We start from the raw sequence: 21,311 nt of genomic DNA on the forward strand, positions 1-21,311 counted from the left end.
ACTTTATTTTGGTCTTAGACAATATATATCGAGGATGGTTCCAATGTCTCATGTTTTTCATACTTCGTTATGTTTTGTGTTGTGTATTTTTGTTTTTAAAGTCCAAACTGTCGATTCGAACTGCTCAATATGATATCCATATTAGAACTGCTCAATATGATATTCATACTAAAACTTGTTTGGGATGAAATTTTATAATTTTTTCAAATTTTTCACTATTCTCTAAGATAGGTACAAAATTATTGTATCTGGACCGTTAAAAAACAGTGATTTTATGTCTATCTAAAAAAAAAAAAAAAAAAAAAAAAATATAAAATTTCATTCCCAAACATATTTTAGTATGGTTATAATATTGAGCAGTTTAGATCGACATGTTAGACTTTAAAAATGAAGATACAAAATATAAGGTATGATGAGGTATGAAAGGCATAAGGTATTGAAACCCTTTTCATATATATTATATCGATTAAAGTAATGTTGAAAATTGAAAATAAAGTTTTTGTGCATTGTTAGATAAATTGATAATATATCAATAATATATCCGATTTTAGTAAATTTAGTAATTTATCAAAAAATGTTAATTTTAAGCGATTACAAAATTTAATTGTATGAAATTTGAGAGCCAGCATAAAGCCTACGTGGAACTCTATAAAGAGGTTTAAAAAAATCTATATCATATATTTTGTATGCGACATTAATTCTTATGCATTTTAAGAATTCAAAGTTTCAAACCATACATTGCTATGACTTATGTAAAACATGAAATTTTATAGGGGCGTACACGAAAATGTGAAAAGTAACAATATTTGTACAGTTGTACCGACATCATCCCATGCTACAATAGTTACTAATCATTGGACGTTGATCGGACGGATAATATTCTTAGGTAGATAAACAGGAAACTTCTGCCATTCTGATTTATTTTTTCACTCTATTTATTTTTCTATAGAGTGAAAAAATAAATCAATGGCATTGGCATCAGAATCTTTATATTCACAAAAATAACGCAGCAGTTGCACTGTTGCAGTCTAAAGCGGCTCCCTTGTATCAGAGCCGTTGCATTCTACAGTAGTTCTGGTACAAATAAACAAAGTGGCGCAAATCTTTTGGAATTTTGAATGATGATATCAAGAATTCAAGATATGCATATACAATATATGCAAGGAGAATAAAATAAGAGAGATGTACAATTAGGGGTGAAAGTGGATATCCGCTCTGTATCTGCATATAATCCGAATCTGAATAATTCAGATTCGGGTCCTAAACGGAGCGGATATCCGGATCATCCGAAATCCAATAATTTAGCCGGATCCATATAAAAAAGGAATTAATATTTGCTGTGGGATTTGAACCCATATATTCTTATCTCAAGGTCTTTGGACTAAGCTTCAAAACCACTAGACCACAACATCTTTTGTTACCATTCCTTTATTTGATATATATATATATAGAGTACGGCTAACGCGCTTCCTCTAGCATATGGGCCGAAATGCTTCCGGTGGAAATTTGAAATTTCAAAATCCAAAAAGTCGATCTGAACCGTTCATCTTCTTCTCCATATTAATATCTGCTTGGAGACCAAATTTTACATTTTTCTGAAATTTTTTACTATTTATTAAGCCACTTTGAAAATTGCTGATCCAATGGTGGCTTACCAAACAGTAAAAATCAGAAGCTACCGTTGGATCAGCGATTTTCAAAATGGCTTAATAAATAGTAAAAAATTTCAGAAAAATGTAAAATTTGGTCTCCAAGCAGATATTAATATGGAGAAGAAGATGAACGGTTCAGATCGACTTTTTGGATTTTGAAATTTCAAATTTCCACCGGAAGCATTTCGGCCCATATGCTAGAGGAAGCGCGTTAGCCGTACTCTATATATATATATATATATATATATATATATATTATATGAATAGATTATCTCCCATCTCTTATAAGTTCATTAATATTTTAATTAATATTTGTATCTTAGAAATTCATATATCTTAATTATTCGACCATTATTTGTTTTATATCCGTATTCGAATCCATATCCGTGGACTATGCGTTCCATATCCGTATCTATTTAAGGTGGATTTGATTTTGAATTTTGATATCCGTTTACTATCCGTATCCGTATTCGTATCCGCTCATTATCCGACGGATGCAGATATAGTATCAACATTATCCGCTCCGTTTTCACCCCTATGTACAATTGAGATCTGTTCAAGTGATACAAAATTACGAGACTACCAAAAAAGAACTTATCAAATATTCAATAGTTTTAACACTAATATTTACTATTTTATTTATAAAAAATGATGGCAAATTAGATACTTTTTTATGTACAAAATATTTAGCAAAGCAGAATATTCGGTCATTTATATACTAAAGAGAGAATTAATTTAGATGAAACTTGTTAATGAACTAAATTTATATTTTTTTTTTGTAATTAACATTTTTAAAACTTGTGTCAAGATGAAATAAAAAAAATTATGTCTTGTAATTATTTTAAATTCTTATTTGATAAGATTTATTAAATTATATCATAATGATAATAATGTAAAACACCATAAATTTTGTATACAAGTAAACATCGTTAGGTCTACAATTGTTTGCAACAAATGCATATGTTTCCTAACTAAAATGCATGTTTCCTACATTAAAATTACTTTATAGTTACCAGAGTAAATATAAACAACCTGCAAATTAAATACTATAAAACTAGGTAATTTTTTATTAATAGGGAAAAAAAAAAAAAAAAAATTAAAGATCGAGAATAATGAAAGAATTTGGTAGATTTTGAGATATAAGAAAGAGTTAGGCTACTATGACATTGGTGTTATTTGAAATTAAATAACACCAACTTTTAAACCCTTAGATCTGCCTTGAGATTCGTAATATCCGCTTTTACTGTTCAAGCACTTTATTTTGTACGAATCTCAAGACAGATCTAAGGGTTTAAAAGTTGGTGTTATTTAATTTCAAATAAGACCAATGTCATAGTAGCCTAGCCCTATAAGAAAATAGTGATAATTTATTAGTTTATAATGTTTGGCTGAACGGTATAAACTATAACATTCAGATTAGCGAATTCAATTAAATTCCTAATTAAAAAAATAGAACGTTGATGTCCATAACGTCTAGCCCATTGTAAAAAAAAATATCTCAAGTTCAGAGAAAGTTTTAATTGTCGAATGACATAATTAAGTTTGAATCTGAATGTTATAGACGGTAACATTCGAATTTTTTTTTTGTTATTTTGTTAATCGGTGATTTAATTGATTTCGCTAATCTGAACATTATAAAACGATTTTCTTATATTTCGAAATATGTATAATTGGTTAACTATTATTGAATTTTTTTTAATGTTTTTTCTATTAATAAAAATTTCGGGATCAATGCCAAAAAGGTTCAAATATAAACAATTGCACCATGAATTGCAGATAAAATTTCAGAGAACGGATAAAATGTCGAAAATAATTGTAGAAATTGTAGAGGTTCTCGATCGGAGAGGAAACCCTAACCTACCTCATCTCTACTCTTTCTCAGTTTCTCTCCTCGTCGCCTCTCTGATATCGTCGTCCTCTAAATTTCATCAACTATTCTACACTCCATATTTCACCCGCTTCCTCCAAATAAAATCCAAAATCAAATTCTACTCTCGAATCAAACCCTAGTGGCCAATTGGTTTCACCATGGGGGAATTCGACGTAGTCGATGAAGGATCCGAGAAAGAATTGGGTCTAGTTGTTGACTGGATTCCCCGAATCGGGATGGAGTTTGAGAGTGTAGACGAAGCATGGAAGTTTTGGCTCAATTATGGCGCCAAAATGGGGTTTTGTGTGAGAAAGCACTTTAAAAACTGTAGCAAGAACGGGAAGGTTACCTCGAGGGGTTTTGTGTGTTCAAATGAGGGCTTTTACAGCAAAAAAGCCAACTATGTCGATAAGCGGGGCGGGCGCGCCAAGTGTGTCCGACCCGAAACCCGAACAGGGTGTAAGGTTCGCATGGGGGTGAAGTTGGTGAAAGGAAGTGGCAAATATATGGTGTATGATTTTGTGGGAGAGCATAACCATGCACTTAATGGGTCGGTACAGGGTGAGGGGGTGCCACCTCAGCATGAAGCAGCTCAGGTTAGTGCTATAGTTATCGCTTCATTAGTATGTCAATGACACTTATTTTTTTTTTTTTTTTGGGTGCTATTATCTATCTTGGTACCAGTTGTATTGAATGAGTAATATACCTTGTAAGTCATGACCAAAGTTGGTAGTGAGAGTAGGTTTAAATATAGTTTATGTTTCTTGTGCCAACAGGTTGGTGGTACTGGTACTGCTGCAGTCACGGTACCGACTCCTAGTTACCGACTAAACAAGCGAAAGAGAGATTATTTAATCAGGGGAGAGATTGGAAATTTACTAAGATATTTTGATGATCAAACACTTGAGAATCCGTCCCTTTACCACACAGAGCTCTCAGACAGCAAGGAAAAAATTTCCACAATATTCTGGGCTGATGCAAAAATGCGCATTGACTATGCTCAGTTTGGGGATGTGGTAACTTTTGACATCAGTTGCGTCAAAAATAAAAAATTACGCCCTCTAGCTATATTTTTTGGTTTCAACCATTTTAAAGATATTGTAGTATTTGGGGCTGCTTTATTGTACAACCAATCTGCCGAAAATTACAAATGGCTATTTGAAACTTTTTTGAAAACTCATAATTCGAAACAACCCAAAACCATATTTACTGACCAGGATTCAGCATTAGCACAAGCTGTAAGTGAGACAATGCCAGAGTCAGTACATGGGTTAAGCACTTGGTATTTGTTGCAAGAAGCAACAAAACACTTGAGTGGGTATAACAAGGGCACTACCGACCTTGTGAAAATTTTTCGAGATTGCTTGTATGAGCATGAGGAAGAAAAAGAATTTGAAGATGCTTTTAAACAATTGAAAAAGAAGTCGAAAGGTGATACCTGGTTGGATAGCACTTACAAAATAAAAGAAAAATGGGCTCAGTGTTATATGAAAAATGCTTATACTTTGGAGATGCGAAGCAACCAAACTGTCGAGAGTTTTAATAGGTACTTGAACAGAGAGCAGCTGAAGGCTGATTCTGACATTGTGGAATTCTTAAAAAACTTTGAGAAGCGTGTTGCCAAAAAGCGTCAGAAGGAAATCGAAGCTGAGGTTGACCTTAGGAGGAATTTACCTAGGATGAAAATGAAAACCCGAATTCTACTGCAAGCCAGCCGATTTTACACTCCAAAAGTTTTCGATATTTTTCAAAATGAATATGAGGTATACACTGCGGCTTATGTAAAACCACCAATTGAAAGTCAATCGATGAATGAGCATGTAGTTGCAATTACGGATTTAGATAAAGATGAGAGCTTGCATAAATGTTTTAGGGTTATCTGGGACCCATTTGAACAGACGGTTAGTTGTAGTTGTAAAAAGTATGAAAGTTGTGGGATCTTATGTGGCCATGGTCTTAAGGTCCTTGATGTAATGAACATTCAGTTGTTGCCAGAACGGTACATACTGGGACGGTGGACCCGATATGCCCGAAACAGTACCGCTACAGGTGAAATTGTTAGTGCTGAAAACCCCGATATTGCGGATCGAGAGAGAATACTCTGTGGGAAGTTCATAAAATTAGCCTCAAAAGCTGCTGATTTTGAAGAGTTATTTATGATGGTCGACGGTGTGTTGGATGGTATAGAGAAAAGGGTTGAAGAAATGATAGATAAAGTTACTGGTGCTGTGTCCGGTACAACTGATGTGACTGAGGGTCTTGAGATGTCTCCTTCAGTGCCTAATTTGAATATAGGCTCGCAAGAAGGGAGGTCACTTAGAGAGAAGATAATGTCCGCACAGCATAATGTTGTTTCTGGAAGAGAAATAATGTCGGTATGTACCAATGTAAGCAGCACAGTTTCATTGTTTGATGTTATATTAATATATATGAATATTTTCAATTAATATCAAAATAGCCCTTTTATTTTAATCAAAGAATACCTAAACCATCATTTTTTTTAGTTGTGATTTACTTGTTGTCTATGTAAAGCAGTCAATGTACCTTGATTACATGAACTTAATGAAAGTCACTATGTTTTCAGGGAGTAGAGGTACCGACACCAATACCAGTACCGGTACCAAGTCCAGTTACCTGGATGACTCATGAGAGGATACACGAACATCATAGAGACTATGCGTATCATACTGGTCTAAATACTGGCTTTAGACAAGTGCAAGTGGTAAATTTCTCTTCTTATTTTTTGTAATGAAACTCTCAAACTGTTTGTTGGAATTGTTTATCACTTTTTTTTTTGTTGGTATATAGGAGAAGCCAACTGCTAGCATGGCACAATCTTCTCTCTCTCTTCGTGATGGTAGCAATATACATGGTTTTCCTAATTGGCTAGGTATGAAGTATTTTTGAATCTTGTTGAACCGTGCAATACAACATATTGGCATGAAACAAGTATCATGATGCGTTACTATAATGTGCTGTACACATAATATGCAGGGGCGGATCCAAGATTTTCATAGGGGGGCTAAAAAAACATCGAATCGGGTTTAAATAGCTAATCGGATTTAAATTAACTAATTTGGTACTCGATAAAAAAAATGCTTTAACTTGTATTTTCCAATGCTTTGACTAGTATTTTCTGGGTCCGCCCCTGATAATATGTGCTGTTTTAACACAATTGGCTCCTCCTCAATGCTTTTTGAAATATAATTTGTCTCTGCAATTTATATTTGTACAAATGAGCAGTCAACCAACCAAACGATATACACTGTTCTAAATGGCAAAAAGATGTATTTATTTGAATAAAACCCTAAAATGTGGTTGTCAGCCTGATTTTCAAATTAGGTTAAATACAACAGGCAAAGTCTAAGATCTTTTCTTTACTTTTTCTGAATTACAGGTCATTGATGAACCAAGAAGCTAAGCTTGTAGTAGTAGGCGAGCATTATAAATATTGTTGTATTTTCTAATTTAGATACGTATAACGTATTTAAAGTAGATTTGAGACCCTTTTTCTCTAACATCTTGTATATAGCCGGAAAGCATTCAAGGCTTTTTAACTGTTGTAAAATTAATTTGATGCTCTAGTTTAGATTTGACAGGATGATGGGTACATAAAATAATTAAGTAGATCTGAATTATAAAAATATTACAGGTTACGTGGTAATGTGTACGTATGTGCATTTTTACAAAAAAAATGACAAACGATTGTAATAAAATAATTGAAGACTAGTCAATAGAGAAACTTAAAAAGAAAAATAATTAGAGACTTGAGAATTAAGCTTTAGTTGTCTCAGTTAGTATGGCAGTTAGAGATGTCCTTGTCAACCTGAGAATTTAATTTGAATTGTACACATCTTTAATTTAAATTTTGTTCGACGTCATACGAAATGTGCAGAATTTAAATATTTTGTGCGGTTCCTGTCAAAAATTGAAGACGCTTTCTTAAATGTATACACTTATACATTAGTATTGTACAAAATAATTTGAAATTTATAAAATTTGGATGTGGATGCGTGGTACTTGTGTGGAAAATGAGGAAAAATTCAATGAATTTAAAAAAATAGTTTTCAGACTTAAAAATAGTAAAAATGTGAGAATGTGAGAGCATAATTATAATAAGAGAGAGAATTAAATGTAGCAACAACTTAAAGACAGCTTCACTCTAGAAAAAAAAAATGAAAGGAAGCAATCAGAGGAAAAAAAAAAATTGAGCAGCTATCAATTCTTTGATTTGGACTGTTTATCTTACTAACATACACACTTCTCATTCCTCTTATCTCCATTTACAAAAGTATATATGTTCTCCTTTCCAATACTTCCTGATAATTAATTTTCTGGTCCTTTTCTTGCCTTTGAAAATCTTCTTCATTTATCTGCTTGAGAAAGAAAAAGGATCTCCATTGATGGCGTGGCAAGCATTAAAAGATAAGTTGCTATATGAGAAGGTTAATTCAGGCAGAATTAAGCAGATAAGAGTCCTTTGGAGCAGTGGTGCTGGACTCGAGGTAATTTAATTATTTGTGCCTCTTACCAATTTCTTCTCTTTTTCTTGCATAAATGCGTGGGAAAAAATAGAACTAATTTGAAAATAGTATTATTGTTTTCGGATACCTTTCATCTCCTCATAGCACTAGGGGTGGCAACGAACCGAACCGAACCGAACTTACCTTAGGTTTGAGTTTGGTTTGAATTAATTTCGAACCGAACCTGGTTTGATTCGTTTCGAACCGAACCCATTTCGAATCGAATTAATTGCGAACTACACATTTTTCGAATCGAATCCGAATCGAATCACGAACTAAATTATTTTTTAGCAGTCCTAGTTATACCGGTAGTTTATACATTATTTTTTTCTCGCGGGACAATTCACATGGCTTCCTTTTACCGGTATAAACTATGAAATGAGTGTTTTTAAGTTGAAAAATTATTCATGAAAAAATACATCAGAGACGACCGAAGAGAGAGGAGAAACAGTCATCTAGGCCGGAGAGAGAAGTGACAGTCGGAGAGACAGCCAGTCGCCGAGAGCATCGGCTAGATTTTAGAGCTAGAGGGAGAGTGAGTTAGGGAGAGGTGGAGAGAGAACTAGGTTATTGAGATTTGAGAGCGAGGGAGTGTCGGCTAAGTTAAATTATGACTCTCTATCTTGGATTTTAATTTCATTAGGTAAATGGACGGCCGATGTTATTATGAGATTCGAACCATAAAAATGATCGAACCCATTTTAATCGAACGAGGCTAGGTTTGGGTTTGGTTTGAATTAATTCCGAATCAAACCTGGTTTGGTTCGTTTCAATTCGAACCCATTTCGAATCGAATTAAACTCGAATCAAACCCGAATCGAATCACGAACCTCGAATTGTTTTGCCAGCCCTACATAGCACTATATTTCGTGAATTTATAAAAAAGAAATTGTAACAAAAAAAATTAATAATCTTTTTACTATTATATATTATTACACGTCAACGATTCAAACGCAACCGAGATTGAAGATTTGTAAAGTGGAGGCACGTCAATGTACCAAGAATTAAAAATAACATTCTTTGTGGCCTTTGAGGTGTTAGTTATACTTTTTGAAGAATAAAGAGGAGATAAGAGGAAAAAAAAACAAGGGAGGTGAATTGAAAGGTAATGTACGAGTAAATTGGAAGAGCATGCATGCATATATATCAAATGATCTTGGAGAGTTGGGAACAGTGTTGTAAATAATGATATGCGGTCGTCGGACAGATAAGGTACCGCTAAGTGATTAATCGGAAATAATAAAAAATAATCGATAATAATTGAGAATAATCAGTTATATTTGGAAATAATCAGCCGATTAGTCGAAAAAATTTGTGACAGTTTGATCACTGCCAGGCGGATTAATCAGTGTAAACGGACGTTTTTTACAAAAGCTGGTTGGGAAGGGAGAATGAATTGAAGTGTAGAATGACAAGACAACCAAGCAATCACCATTTTACCCAACTATGCCAATAAAAGCCAAATATATAGAACAACTCTTTGACCCGGTGAGAGGAGAAGGTTAGATAGAGATGTCAACATATGCGGTATGGGTCTAATGAAGATATTTTTATATTTGTCTTCGTATAAAATTAATAATATTCATATTCTATCTCTATCTGTTAAGTAGAACTATATAATTATATAATTATTGATCTCTTATTTTAAAATATAAATTATTAGTTAAATAGAAATATTGTGTATATCAATTATGTCATAAATTAAAAGTTTAAAAGTTATGCAAAATGTTTGATTAATCAATTTTGTCATAAAATACAAAATATAAAAAAAAAATCATCTACAACGTTGTGTAAAGTAATGTAATCATAATAATAAAAATTATACAGCTATACGTACAATTAAAAAAATTTCATATATAATTCTACATTGAGTGAGGCTACGGTAGATTTACAAAGTTCAGATAGTCAATTTGAACCATTCAATATTATTTCTAGAGTTAGGCTGGGGTGCTATGGATAGCATAGTGGCCTCCCGTGCTACGGCTCAATATTCGAGTTTTCAAAATCTAAACGGTCGATCCGAACCGTTCATCTTATTCTCCATATTAATATCTACTTGGAGACCAAATTTTATAATTTTATGATTTTTTTTACTATTTATTAAGCCACTTTGAAAATCGCTAATCCAACGGTTTTACTGTTTTGTGCAGCCACCGTTGGATCAACAATTTTGTAAAATACTTAATAAATAGTAAAAAAAATCAGAAAAATGTAAAATTTGGTCTCCAAGCAGATATTAATATGGAGAATAAGATGAACGGTTCGGATCGACCGTTTGGATTTTGAAAACTCGAATATTGAGCCGTAGCACGGGAGGCCACTATGCTATCCATAGCACCCCAGCCTAACTCTTATTTCTATATGAAAATGTACTTGTAAATCAAATTTTAGATTTTTTAAACTATTTTTTAGATAGCTAGAAAATCATTTGATCTAAAGATTATAGACCATTCAAAGTAGTGGCTTTCTATCAATCTAAAAAATAGTAAAAAAAATTATAAAATTTAGTTTGCAAGTAGAAACTTTGATATGAAGAACATGTTAAACAATTCATATCAATTATCTAAACTTTAAAAACAAATATATTAATCCATAGTACGGGCTAATATACATTATTTATCAATTAGATGACGATAGTTCCTCATTCTAATTTCGAAGAATATAGAAAATAAAACGAGACTAAAATTAAGCTATGCAACAAGACTACCAGAGGCGAATGTACAGAGGCCAAATGGGGGTCAATTGATCCCCATTCATTTTCAAAAATTAGTTATTATATATGCTCTTTTTTGTAGTTTATAGTAAAGGATCCCATTAATTTTGTGAAAATTATGTATGGTTGATCCAATGACCCCCATTCATTTTCAAAGAAAAAAAAAACTATTACAATGTGTACAATTTGAGAACTTGTAGTATTTTATATATAATTTTCTAAAAGATGAGCAACTAATCACTCTTTATATTTTTGACCCCATTATTTCAAATGCTGCCTCCGCCCCCGAAGACTACCGTTAACATAACAATAGTGTTTCGCTGATCTTGGGTAAACGGCAAAAGGATTCCAAGTTTACATGCGCGTTAGTTCTAATTAAATCGTATCATTTGCTTGTTAGAATAAACAACACGTCGCGTCATGGCAGAGGAATGCACCGTCAATGAGCGATTTTTTTTTTCTTTTATCTTATATATATATATATGAGGAGGATCCAATTACACTCTTTTTTGGTGACACCGGATTACATTCTATATTTACAAAGTTCAAACAGTCGATTCAAACCGTTCAACTTGATGGATATGTTAAAATGTGTTTGCAGATCAAAATTTACATTTTTCTAAATTTTTTTACTATTTATTAAGATGAGTACAAAAATTTAACGGTCTGAATATAGCGATTTTGTTAAATACTTAATAAATAGTAAAAAAATTCTAAAAAATGTAAAATTTGATCTGCAAGCACATTTTAACATATCCATTATGTTGATCGGTTTGAATCGACTGTTTGGAATTTCAAAACTTTAAAAATGAAGAGTGTAATTCGGTGTCACAAAAAAAAGGTGTAATTGGATCCCTCCTCATAGTAAAAGTGGCTTAAGTCACTGTTGAAGTAGCGATTTGTAAAGTGACTTAATAAATAATAAAAAATTCAGAAAAATGTAAAATTTGGTCTCCAAGCACATTTCAATATAGAGATCATATCTAACGGTCCAGATTGACTATTTGAACATTCAAAATATAAAAATTACTTATAAGCATATGCCATCATATGCTTATGGAAGTAGAGTAGCCAAGCACTATATATATATATATATATATAGAGTTAGGCTGGGGTGCTATGGATAGCATAGTGGCCTCTATGCTACGGCTCAATATTCGAGTTTTCAAAATCCAAACGGTCGATCTGAACCGTTCATCTTATTCTCCATATTAATATCTGCTTGGAGACCAAATTTTATAATTTTCTGAATTTTTTTACTATTTATTAAGCCACTTTGAAAATCGCTAATCCAACGGTTTTACTGTTTTGTGCAGCCACCGTTGGATCAACAATTTTGTAAAATACTTAATAAATAGTAAAAAAATTCAGAAAAATGTAAAATTTGGTCTCCAAGTAGATATTAATATGGAGAATAAGATGAACGGTTCGGATCGACCGTTTGGATTTTAAAAACTCGAATATTGAGCCGTAGCATAGAGGCCACTATGCTATCCATAGCACCCCAGCCTAACTCTATATATATATATATATATAGAGGATGGCTAAGCTCAAATCGTTTGTTCCTGGACTCAGGAACAAACGATTCAGTTCTCTAATTTCCGAAGTTCAAATGGTCAATCCAAACCGTTAGATGTTTAATCTATATTAAAATGTGCTTGGAGACAAAATTTTATATTTTTTGGAATTTTTTTACTATTTATTAAGAGGGTTTGAAAGTCGCTATTTTTATTAAAATTCTGCACCATAAAAAAACAGCGACTTTCAAACCATCTTAATAAATAGTAAAAAAATTCCAAAAAATATAAAATTTTGTCTCCAAGCACATTTTAATATAGATTAAACATCTAACGGTTTGGATCGGCCATTTGAACTTCGAAAATCAGAGAACTGAATTGTTTATTCCTGAGTCCAGGAACAAACGATTTGAGCTTAGCCATCCTCTATATATATATATATATATATATATATATATATATGTATATAATTTTTTTGGGGTCTTTTGTGATAGACAGCAATAGCGTATCCACTTCATTAATGGACTATATATAATAGCTTTTTAATGTAATTTTAAATCTGACGGTCTAAACAAAAGATGAAAATAATTTTGAATCCATCTTTAGTGTACCGTTTGTTGATGATTTTGAAATTTCTTTTATGTGGGCATTAACAGATCTTCTTCTTTTTTATTAACACATCTTTTTTTCTTGATAAGGTATAATATATTATTAATTCCAGCTGAAAAGTACTCTAGCTTGTCAATCAAGCAGCAGAGTTGACAAATTCATTTGATGTTGACCATTAACGAAAATTAATAACCTTTGAGGAATTAAGGTGGAAATTATCAAATTAATGCATTGATGTATTAATAAAATCTAGGCTAGTACATTTTGTACGTGAGCAAAATCTCAGCCTTTTCTGATAATACATTTTCTGTTGATATATATATATATATTTTTAATTTTTTTTTTTAAATACCTACTAACGATTTCATTGATAAAAAATCAGACCCTCCTTCTTAAATCTAAACTAATTTATTCTCATAAAATCTTGTAAATTACTCTAATCACCTAATCCTACATATCTACTCTTAAACACTCTATTACCTCTTTGTTCATCTCTTTTCACGACCAGATCCATTTTCCTCCGGCTACTGCGCTCCAACGGCTAGATTTGCTCACCGTCGTGCTCTGATCGAGATAAAAGTAGTAAAGACTCTACACTTCGAAATCCGACGATACAATGCTCTCAACTCCGGTCGCCTCCGCTCTGTTGATATTATTATATTCTAATATATTTTTTTCATATTTTTTAAATGTGTGGGAAGAGTCTGAGACTTGCTTGCTCAAGTCAACAACTACTCATTCCTACCGCCAAAGAAGTTTCTATTTGTTATTTTCTTTCTTTAATAGTATCAAAGAAAAGCTTGAATTGTAAACAGTTAATGCTTCAAGTCATATCTCTTATCCCTTTCTTTCCTTCTTGCAAAACCTACTATGTCTTTTAATTTGATCTGAAACTTTAAGCCAAGTACTTCAGTTAGTTTTTCCATGGATAGAGAAATATATGAGAAGGTTATTAGTGGAAATATTGAAGATATAAGGGCTCTTAGAAGAAACGGTGCTGTATTTGAGGTAACACGATGTGTTTTTCCATTTTTTTTTTTTTGTACCTCCAAAATACTTCATGGTGTTTCTCAGAAGTCAGAACAATCTGTATATATCATTTATTGGAAGATGAAGGAAATAAGAGCAAGACATAATTTTCCTTTTTGTTAATAATAAGTAATACGTTCACGGTTCACACCTTCGTCGTTTCGTATCCAAAGATGATGATATTTGGGCATTTTTTGAAGATACTCCAGTAGAGCTGTACTGTGAAATCTAATATAACCAATTTATTTCCACAAAAAATTGAAAATATATAATAATGGGGGTAATTTGGGCATTTTTTTAAGAATGGAGTTAAATGTAAATTATAATCTTTATTTGAAGGTTTGTATTATGGAAATGGGTTAAAAGAATTTCATATCTTCCTCAATAATTTCTACATGAACTCACTCCATAAATTTTGCAGTGGAAGGACGTAGAAGGAAGAACACCATTAATTATTGCATGCCTTAGGCATGATAGATTTGATGTGGCAAAAGCTTTGATTGACTTCGGTGCAAACGTTAATGCTTACCAGCCCGGTAATGCTCTCAATCTCTTTAACATCTTTCCAAGAGCGATCCTCACATCAAAAGGAGATCTTAAGTTTTAGTAATTTACCTTTCTATTCTCTAGTTTGAAACAAGTATGTATTCTGAATATCAATTGTCACATATAAAATTTAAGAAAGGTCAATTGACTAATAATATGTTTTATAAATATTTAGGAAAGAATGGAGGCACTCCATTGCACCATGCTATAATGAAAGGCAATGATCAAACTGTTAAGCTACTTTTAGCAAATGGAGGTACCTAGTTACATACCAAGGAAAATTCTTGTCTACCATTGGCAGGTAAATTTTTTTTATCGAAAATCAGAACTTTCATAAATTAATAAAGTCCATTGTTTTTTTTTTTTTTACCAGCAAACCCGTCTGTAAGAAATGACGATGGCTATACTGCTCTCGATCTGGCTAGAAAAAGGGGGCGTTTTATTATAGTCCGTACCATTGAGGTACCTTCTCTAATGCAAAATTTCTCTGGTTTCAAATTATTTTAGTTATATTGAAAGTATATCGTAAATTTATTAAGATTCATGACTATCTTTCAAATCCCTGAAAAAGTAATAAAACGAACATAAAAAAGAGAATAATTTCATTTTTTTTTCTATCTTTTAGAGCCATATATCTATTTTCTCTGGGTGGCTAAGGGCTGAATGTGGTTCTGTGCTTAATGGTGGTTTTAGACCAATACCTTCAGATTTCAGGCCTGGCAAAGTGTAAGCATATTTCCCATACTTTTGATATGTACCAGGAGCAGTTTTTCATAATGGAAATGTCGTGCTGAGTCGATGCTGATATAGTTCAGAGTTAACAAATATTTTGATGAGGTGACATACAATAACAATGGAAATAATATTCGGCGCATGACAATCTTGATGGTATTTCTCAAATTGATCTGGAAGCTATGAATTTTTTTTTTTTAGAAAAAATGAGCTTTGAGGTGTGGTTCAGCGCACAGAGTTTTTATCTTGATAATGCATCAAGGATCATCAGATACAAAAATTTAGAAAATCCAAAACAACTAAATGTACCCAGTCGCTCTCTGTTTTTTTAACATCTCTGTGACAATGGTCAAGATTGTCAAGTTATAAATTAATAAAATGAGGGATTTACCCTTATTTTTCACTAAAAATATTGTCAAGTTTCATAGTTGTCAGTGGATCAAACTGTATTTAAATTTTCAATTTAACATGTCTTTTGATTTTGAATAAATTTTTTAAATTATTGTTTGTGTGTTTGATCATACTTTTTTTTTTCTCATTTAATTAGTTGGGCTGTGGTTTTACCAAGTGACACAATTGATTTGACGAGGCCTCTTAAGCTTGAATTGGTAATATATCTTGCTCAGGAGGTAAGAAAGATGTTCCAAATTTCCATAAACATGTGTGGTCTATGATTATCTTATATCCTTTGGATCAATATAATACATGTTTATATTGCTAGTTGTAATAAAAAAGATCAAATAAAATTAAAAAATATACATGAATAGAAATGAAAAATGATACTTGACCAGGGGTAATTTTCTTGAGCAGGTGGCAGAGCCATGCGAGGTGATACGACTAATGGAAAATCACACAGAACTGCCCAATTTTAATGAGCCCGATCCGTTTGTTATTATCGAGACTTCAGGTACCATCTCTCTGTTATATTTAATTTTAGTTAATATTCATTACTGTAGATATTAACCGCATAAAACCTGTTGCATTTCATTATAGGAACAAGATACAAACTGTTCTCAGAATATCGGGGTGAGAAGCAGCAAATTAAATTGTTTTATAATGCATGCCGAGGAGTACTTGAGGTATTTACCTAATTATGCAGATTAACAGAAAAACATGATAACTTTGGTTATGTTTTAATAACAGGCATTATGTTACTATCCAAAGTCATTTTAAAGCCAATGAAAGCAACAGCCCTGTTTTATTTCACAGTTTTGAAGATGTCGAATTTTGATAGAACAACTTAATCCAAATATGTTATTCTGACCTGTAGTACTGGTAATAGTCGGGGATATATACAATCATACATACTACTAGTAGGATGTGTTTGTATAATAATTGAAAATAAAACTTTTATTATGCCTTTAATCTCAATTTACTTGGAATGTAATTTCTTTTGAAGGCAAATGATCTTAATACAAGTCTATCACAAAATCAATTTCCAACAACGCCACTACCAACGCGGCACAATACAGTACCAGGATCAGCTCATTTGGCAAATTCAGCTCCTGAACAGCTACTGGTACACAGAACCATACCAGTACCAACTCTTCTAACGAATTCAGCTTCTTCGCCAGGGGTGCACCAAAATGCACCAATTTCAACTGGTTTTACTTCTTCTGGAGCAACTGAAACTTATACAACAGATCCAGAAGATATTGAACTCGCCAGGGCAATAAAAGCCTCCATAGAAACTGCCATAGCTGAAGGAATATTTCTTGAGCCCCATTTGGTACCAGAAACTGGTACAACTGGTACTACAATCTCTCTTAATGAGCCACTGTTATCAGACACCACCTCAGAAGAAACCTTCTATGAGGCATTTTATAATTATCCATCTGATGCAAGCCCAAACCAAGAAACTGTTTATAGTACTATTTTTAATGATACTTCTACTAATACTAGCAGCCATAAATTGGAGAGAAGGGATGTGACCGAGAATAGTTCATGCATCGTATGCTGTGATTCACAAGTTGAAGCTGCTTGTATACCGTGTGGTCACATGGCCTGTTGCTTGGCATGTTTGAAGAAGATCGAGGCCAAAAGCAGGACATGCCCTGTTTGCCGTGCAAAAGTAGATCAAGTTATCAAGATATATACTGTTTGATTGGAGAACTTAGAGATAACAACATAATCGTTCTTTCCCCGAAGTCCCTTTTTGTTAAATTATACCAAATGCTTAAATGAAAGAAGGGAGCATAAGCATCATTTCACTTCTATTCTCAAAATTTCTGTTGATATTTTTGTATGTATTTTCTTTTCTGGTGAATCAGGTCTGTCTGCGGATTTGAATTGATGAATGGTTTGGGAAAAAAAAAATCAAAATGCATACATTCTTCATAAATGTTCTTAAAGGTGAAATCAGAACCATGTACAGATAGGAATGGGTGGACATGTAAATTGTGTACATAGTCGTCTTTTGTTTTGAATAAATATATATGCATTAGGATTTGCAGTTTATTTTAGATGTCTGCATGCCTTTAAATTTGTATCTTTTTTTTTATGCCTTTGTTGTCTATTTCCGGGCTGGTATCTACTGCAAAAGGAAATTGCCAAAATAGAACCAATGTTTGAAATAGATGGAAAAAAGATATACCAGGATGAAATTTTGTATAATAAATTGGACTACAGATATAAATTAGGCAAACAGGCAATAATGTAAAAAGATTCGAGGTCAAATCAGGAATCATAATGTCAGCTGCCAAAATGCCATTGCCATCACTCCTAAGCAGGGCCAATCTACATGGATTGAATGGGGGTCAATTGACTCTCATTTATTTTCAAACATTTTGTGCTTATATATGATTTTCTATATAGTTCAGATTAAAATGCAATAGGTACTATAAATTGACCGCCATACTCAGCATGAAAATTTTATATGATTGAACTCATAGCTCCGCCCCTGCTCCTAAGTAACCAGACATGCTTTCCTTTAACTAAAACAGAGTAAGGAAAAGAACAGAGGAGACTAGAGGGGAGACCCACTGACAGGTTCTTACTAAAAAAGAAACAAACATAAAAAGATTCACCAGCATGACAAATTGAGAACTTGAGAGATCAAAGCAAGCATTGTTGGATAATTAGCTCAACTTGAACGACAATATAGTATTCATCTCTACATATTAGAAGATCATGAGATCAGAATAATAGTAATGATCGATGATACAGCGACTATACAAAATGTAGATATCAAGATATCAAGACAAAGTCACAATATTGCACCAATCTCCTCAGCTACAAGCTTTGCTTCAGGTGCAACAACTGCCTGATCTTTTCTTCTAGGCCGACACAATGATCCGCTGCCACCTTCTGAAGCACCCTTTGATTTTTTCTTCTTCGATTTGGGAACTGCCGGTACATCAGGGTTATTGTTGGCAGCAGCATTATTATCCTCCTTTGACCCTTCCTTCTTCTTTCGGAAACGGTGGCCCTTTTTCTTGACAGATGATGAGTCCTTGTCAACTGCAATTGTTCCTTCAGATTGGTGCCGGCGTGAGTGACGTGGCCTCAGGGGTCTTGGCGACTGACTCTCGGCATCTCTAGGAGATTCTTCTATTTCATGACATGGAAAGTTTATCTCTGTTCATTTTTTTTTTTTTAAATGAGAAACGGTAAGCATGGGCAATAACAAATTTTATAGAAGAAAAATAATCAAAGAGTGAGGCTATGGTAAATGTGCATATTATACAGCAACCTGCACTATGGACTCAAATTTTTGTTTTTAAAGCTCAAACAGTCAATCTGAACCGTTCAACATGATCTCCATATGAAAATTTACTTGTAGACCTAATTTTACATTTTTTAGAATTTTTTGCTATTTTTTTAGATATGTAGAAAATCACTTGATTTGAAAATTCTGAACCATCCCAAAACAGTGGTTTTCTACCCAAATTAATAGTAAGAAGGTCCTAAAAATATAAAATTTGGTCCACACATACATTTTCATATGGAGATCATGTTTAACACTTCAGATTGACTGTTTAAACTTTGAAAATAGAGATATGGATCCATAGCACGGGTCGATCGGTAATATGCATATTACCATAGCCTCACTCATAATCAAATATATGCATAGTACTTTAAAAAAAACTCAAATATTCACAATACAACCGTAGAAATAATAATGCAAAATTGAATCAAATTAAATGCTCTTAAGAAAAATGAGTTATGGACTAACCACCTTGGGAGGCCCATTGGTTAGTGCTCGGTGCAGGGTCTAAACCCGGTACGTCATTTAACGGGGCCGAATGATAATGATCCATCTGTCAAATAGTTATTATATATAGGATAGACGATGTTAATTAAGAGGAATATGATAAGGAGTGTAATATATTACTATAGTTATTAAGACAAATATATATTGTTTTAAGAAAAACAAAACGAACCCAGCTCGGTCCGGTCGTCTCAGGTCCATGGAATCCAATGTGCGCCAAATGCTTCACATCAGTTGGTAATCCAATTTGTATTTCTATCTCTTCTTCCTTGGAATCTAGGAAAATAAATAAAAAAAAAAGGTATTTTAGATTTAGAGAAAGTGGAAGGTTGAAGTGTGTGTGTGTTCTGTGTAGGAAGAGAAAAGGAGGGGTAAATTGGTACGAGTTTTGTACCGAATATCTTTGTGATGAATTGAATAGGCCTTAGGATGCCCTTCTTCATTTTAGTACCCATTTGTATTTTCAAAAATTAGTTGTTCCAACTGCAAATAAATAAAAATATATGTTTAGTATTGCAGTAAACGGGCATGGTTTCAGTCTTAATGTGCCCATGTTAATGCATTGCAATTGAAAAAAAAAAAAAAAAAAGTAGGTGTACCTTTCTTTGACGGATGCTTGATGCGCAATTCCAGTAATATAACCTTCAGCACGTAATCAGGAAAGATAATTTGACCCCTAAATTATCTTTCCTGATTCCAAAACCAAAATATTAAGCTGACTTTGTCAAGATCTCTTAGTTTTTATCAAACAGTTTGTGAAAATCAGAAACCTAGAGCAATGGGGAAGAGGAGGATACCATCCTCCCTCTTAGCTTCCAAAGCTGTAAGAATCTGAGCTCTTCTTGAGCGTCTCATTGTAACGCACTTAATTTAGAGGGGAAATGATATTCAGTGCGCACGACACGTGTATTTCTCTTCCATTCTTTTTTTAGCAATACAATTCATCCAAGTTGGTTGTTGGACAGGTTATTAACTGAGAAAGAGTGAACCGATAAGATTATCCCGTGCATGAGCTATTTTTAAAAATAATATAGATGCCAAACTTTTGATTTCATATGTCTTTTCTTCCAATTGTTTTGTACATGGAACTTTACCTTAATGATGGTTATTTAGAGAAGACATAAACGGTTATCATATATATATGTATGAAGTGATTGAATCGATATGTTGGGATATAACTAAAAATTATAAGGAAGCTGATATGAGTACCCGCGCTACAGTATCCGCACAGTACCCGCATCTAAACTGCCATAACTGTTTGTGGGGACCAAACTGTCATAACTGCACTTCAGATCTGTAACTTTTTTTTTTAATATTAATAGTCAAATTTTGAAGTATGTAGTCCAAAGAACACAAGTATTTATATCTATATAGTAAACAATATAAAATGATAAATTAATTATTTTTAAATAATTGTACCCGCACTTTTTTTTGAAATTTATGATGTTGTACCAGCACCTAAACTGTCATAATTACTTGTGGGGACCGCAACTGTTCCAGATTTGTAACTTTATTTTAAAATAATAGTCAAATCTTGAAGTATATAGTTCAAAGAACACAAGTATTTATATCTATATAGTAAACAATGTAAATGATAAATTAATTATTTTTAAATAATCGCACCCGCACCTTTTTTTGAAATTTCTGACGTCGTACCCGCACCTAAACTGCCATAATTGCTTGTGGGGACTGCAATCGTTCCAGATCTATAACTTTTTTTTAATATTAATAGTCAAATCTTGAAATATATAGTTCAAAGAACACAAGTATTTATATCTATATAGTAAACAATGTTGTAATTTTTACATAACTGCTTGTGAGGACCTAAACTGTCATAATGTTGTAATTAGATCCCTCCTCTTTTTACATATGACACTAAAAGTATTAATATCTAAGTATTGAAAGTATTT

The 21,311-nt window shown here is 32.9% G+C and overlaps 3 protein-coding genes across 6 annotated transcripts; 2 read left to right on the forward strand and 1 right to left on the reverse strand.

Moving 5' to 3' along the window:
* Positions 1-3,536: 3,536 nt before the first annotated feature.
* Positions 3,537-7,166, forward strand: LOC144576132 (protein FAR1-RELATED SEQUENCE 5-like). Of its 2 annotated transcripts, none has more exons than XM_078326406.1 (5): positions 3,537-4,118; positions 4,299-5,909; positions 6,107-6,244; positions 6,331-6,412; positions 6,920-7,166. In XM_078326406.1, the coding sequence occupies exons 1-5, from the start codon at positions 3,681-3,683 to the stop codon at positions 6,925-6,927; spliced, it is 2,277 nt and encodes a 758-aa protein (XP_078182532.1). In that variant the 5' UTR covers positions 3,537-3,680; the 3' UTR covers positions 6,928-7,166. The 2 variants fall into 2 exon arrangements, with proteins under 2 accessions (XP_078182532.1, XP_078182534.1); XM_078326408.1 differs by having other exon boundaries at positions 4,299-5,897.
* Positions 7,167-13,728: 6,562 nt separating this feature from the next.
* On the forward strand, positions 13,729-17,399 carry LOC144576134 (putative E3 ubiquitin-protein ligase XBOS34). 2 transcript variants are annotated; one of them, XM_078326410.1, is made up of 9 exons: positions 13,729-13,892; positions 14,335-14,449; positions 14,635-14,715; positions 14,833-14,921; positions 15,085-15,185; positions 15,739-15,820; positions 16,002-16,098; positions 16,185-16,270; positions 16,591-17,399. In XM_078326410.1, exons 1-9 carry the CDS (start codon positions 13,809-13,811, stop codon positions 17,293-17,295), a joined length of 1,440 nt encoding a protein of 479 aa, XP_078182536.1. In that variant the 5' UTR covers positions 13,729-13,808; the 3' UTR covers positions 17,296-17,399. The 2 variants fall into 2 exon arrangements, with proteins under 2 accessions (XP_078182536.1, XP_078182537.1); XM_078326411.1 differs by having other exon boundaries at positions 15,739-15,799.
* Positions 17,400-18,242: 843 nt separating this feature from the next.
* LOC144543798 (uncharacterized) lies at positions 18,243-20,252 on the reverse strand. 2 transcript variants are annotated; one of them, XM_078292204.1, is made up of 5 exons: positions 20,001-20,252; positions 19,796-19,884; positions 19,574-19,677; positions 19,369-19,450; positions 18,243-18,767 (listed from the first exon to the last, which is right to left on the reverse strand). In XM_078292204.1, exons 2-5 carry the CDS (start codon positions 19,854-19,856, stop codon positions 18,397-18,399), a joined length of 618 nt encoding a protein of 205 aa, XP_078148330.1. In that variant the 5' UTR covers positions 19,857-19,884; positions 20,001-20,252; the 3' UTR covers positions 18,243-18,396. The 2 variants fall into 2 exon arrangements, with proteins under 2 accessions (XP_078148330.1, XP_078148329.1); XM_078292203.1 differs by having other exon boundaries at positions 19,366-19,450.
* Positions 20,253-21,311: the final 1,059 nt, after the last annotated feature.

Source organism: Carex rostrata, chromosome 25, assembly GCF_964058835.1.
Source record: "Carex rostrata chromosome 25, lpCarRost1.2, whole genome shotgun sequence".
Classification (NCBI taxonomy): Eukaryota; Viridiplantae; Streptophyta; class Magnoliopsida; order Poales; family Cyperaceae; genus Carex; species Carex rostrata.

Excerpts from the sequence above, each read along its gene's own strand:
- LOC144576134 (XM_078326410.1), top strand. The coding sequence starts at position 13,809 with ATGGATAGAGAAATATATGAGAAGGTTATTAGTGGAAATATTGAAGAT. Across the intron at positions 15,186-15,738 it reads GATTTCAGGCCTGGCAAAGT|TTGGGCTGTGGTTTTACCAA; the intron begins GTAAGCATATTT and ends TCATTTAATTAG. Across the intron at positions 15,821-16,001 it reads TAATATATCTTGCTCAGGAG|GTGGCAGAGCCATGCGAGGT; the intron begins GTAAGAAAGATG and ends TTTCTTGAGCAG.
- LOC144543798 (XM_078292203.1), bottom strand. The coding sequence starts at position 19,856 with ATGGGTACTAAAATGAAGAAGGGCATCCTAAGGCCTATTCAATTCATC. Across the intron at positions 19,678-19,795 it reads ATTCATCACAAAGATATTCG|ATTCCAAGGAAGAAGAGATA; the intron begins GTACAAAACTCG and ends TTATTTTCCTAG. Across the intron at positions 19,451-19,573 it reads AGACGACCGGACCGAGCTGG|ATGGATCATTATCATTCGGC; the intron begins GTTCGTTTTGTT and ends ACTATTTGACAG.
- LOC144576132 (XM_078326406.1), top strand. The coding sequence starts at position 3,681 with ATGGGGGAATTCGACGTAGTCGATGAAGGATCCGAGAAAGAATTGGGT. Across the intron at positions 5,910-6,106 it reads TAATGTCGGTATGTACCAAT|GGAGTAGAGGTACCGACACC; the intron begins GTAAGCAGCACA and ends CTATGTTTTCAG. Across the intron at positions 6,245-6,330 it reads GCTTTAGACAAGTGCAAGTG|GAGAAGCCAACTGCTAGCAT; the intron begins GTAAATTTCTCT and ends GTTGGTATATAG.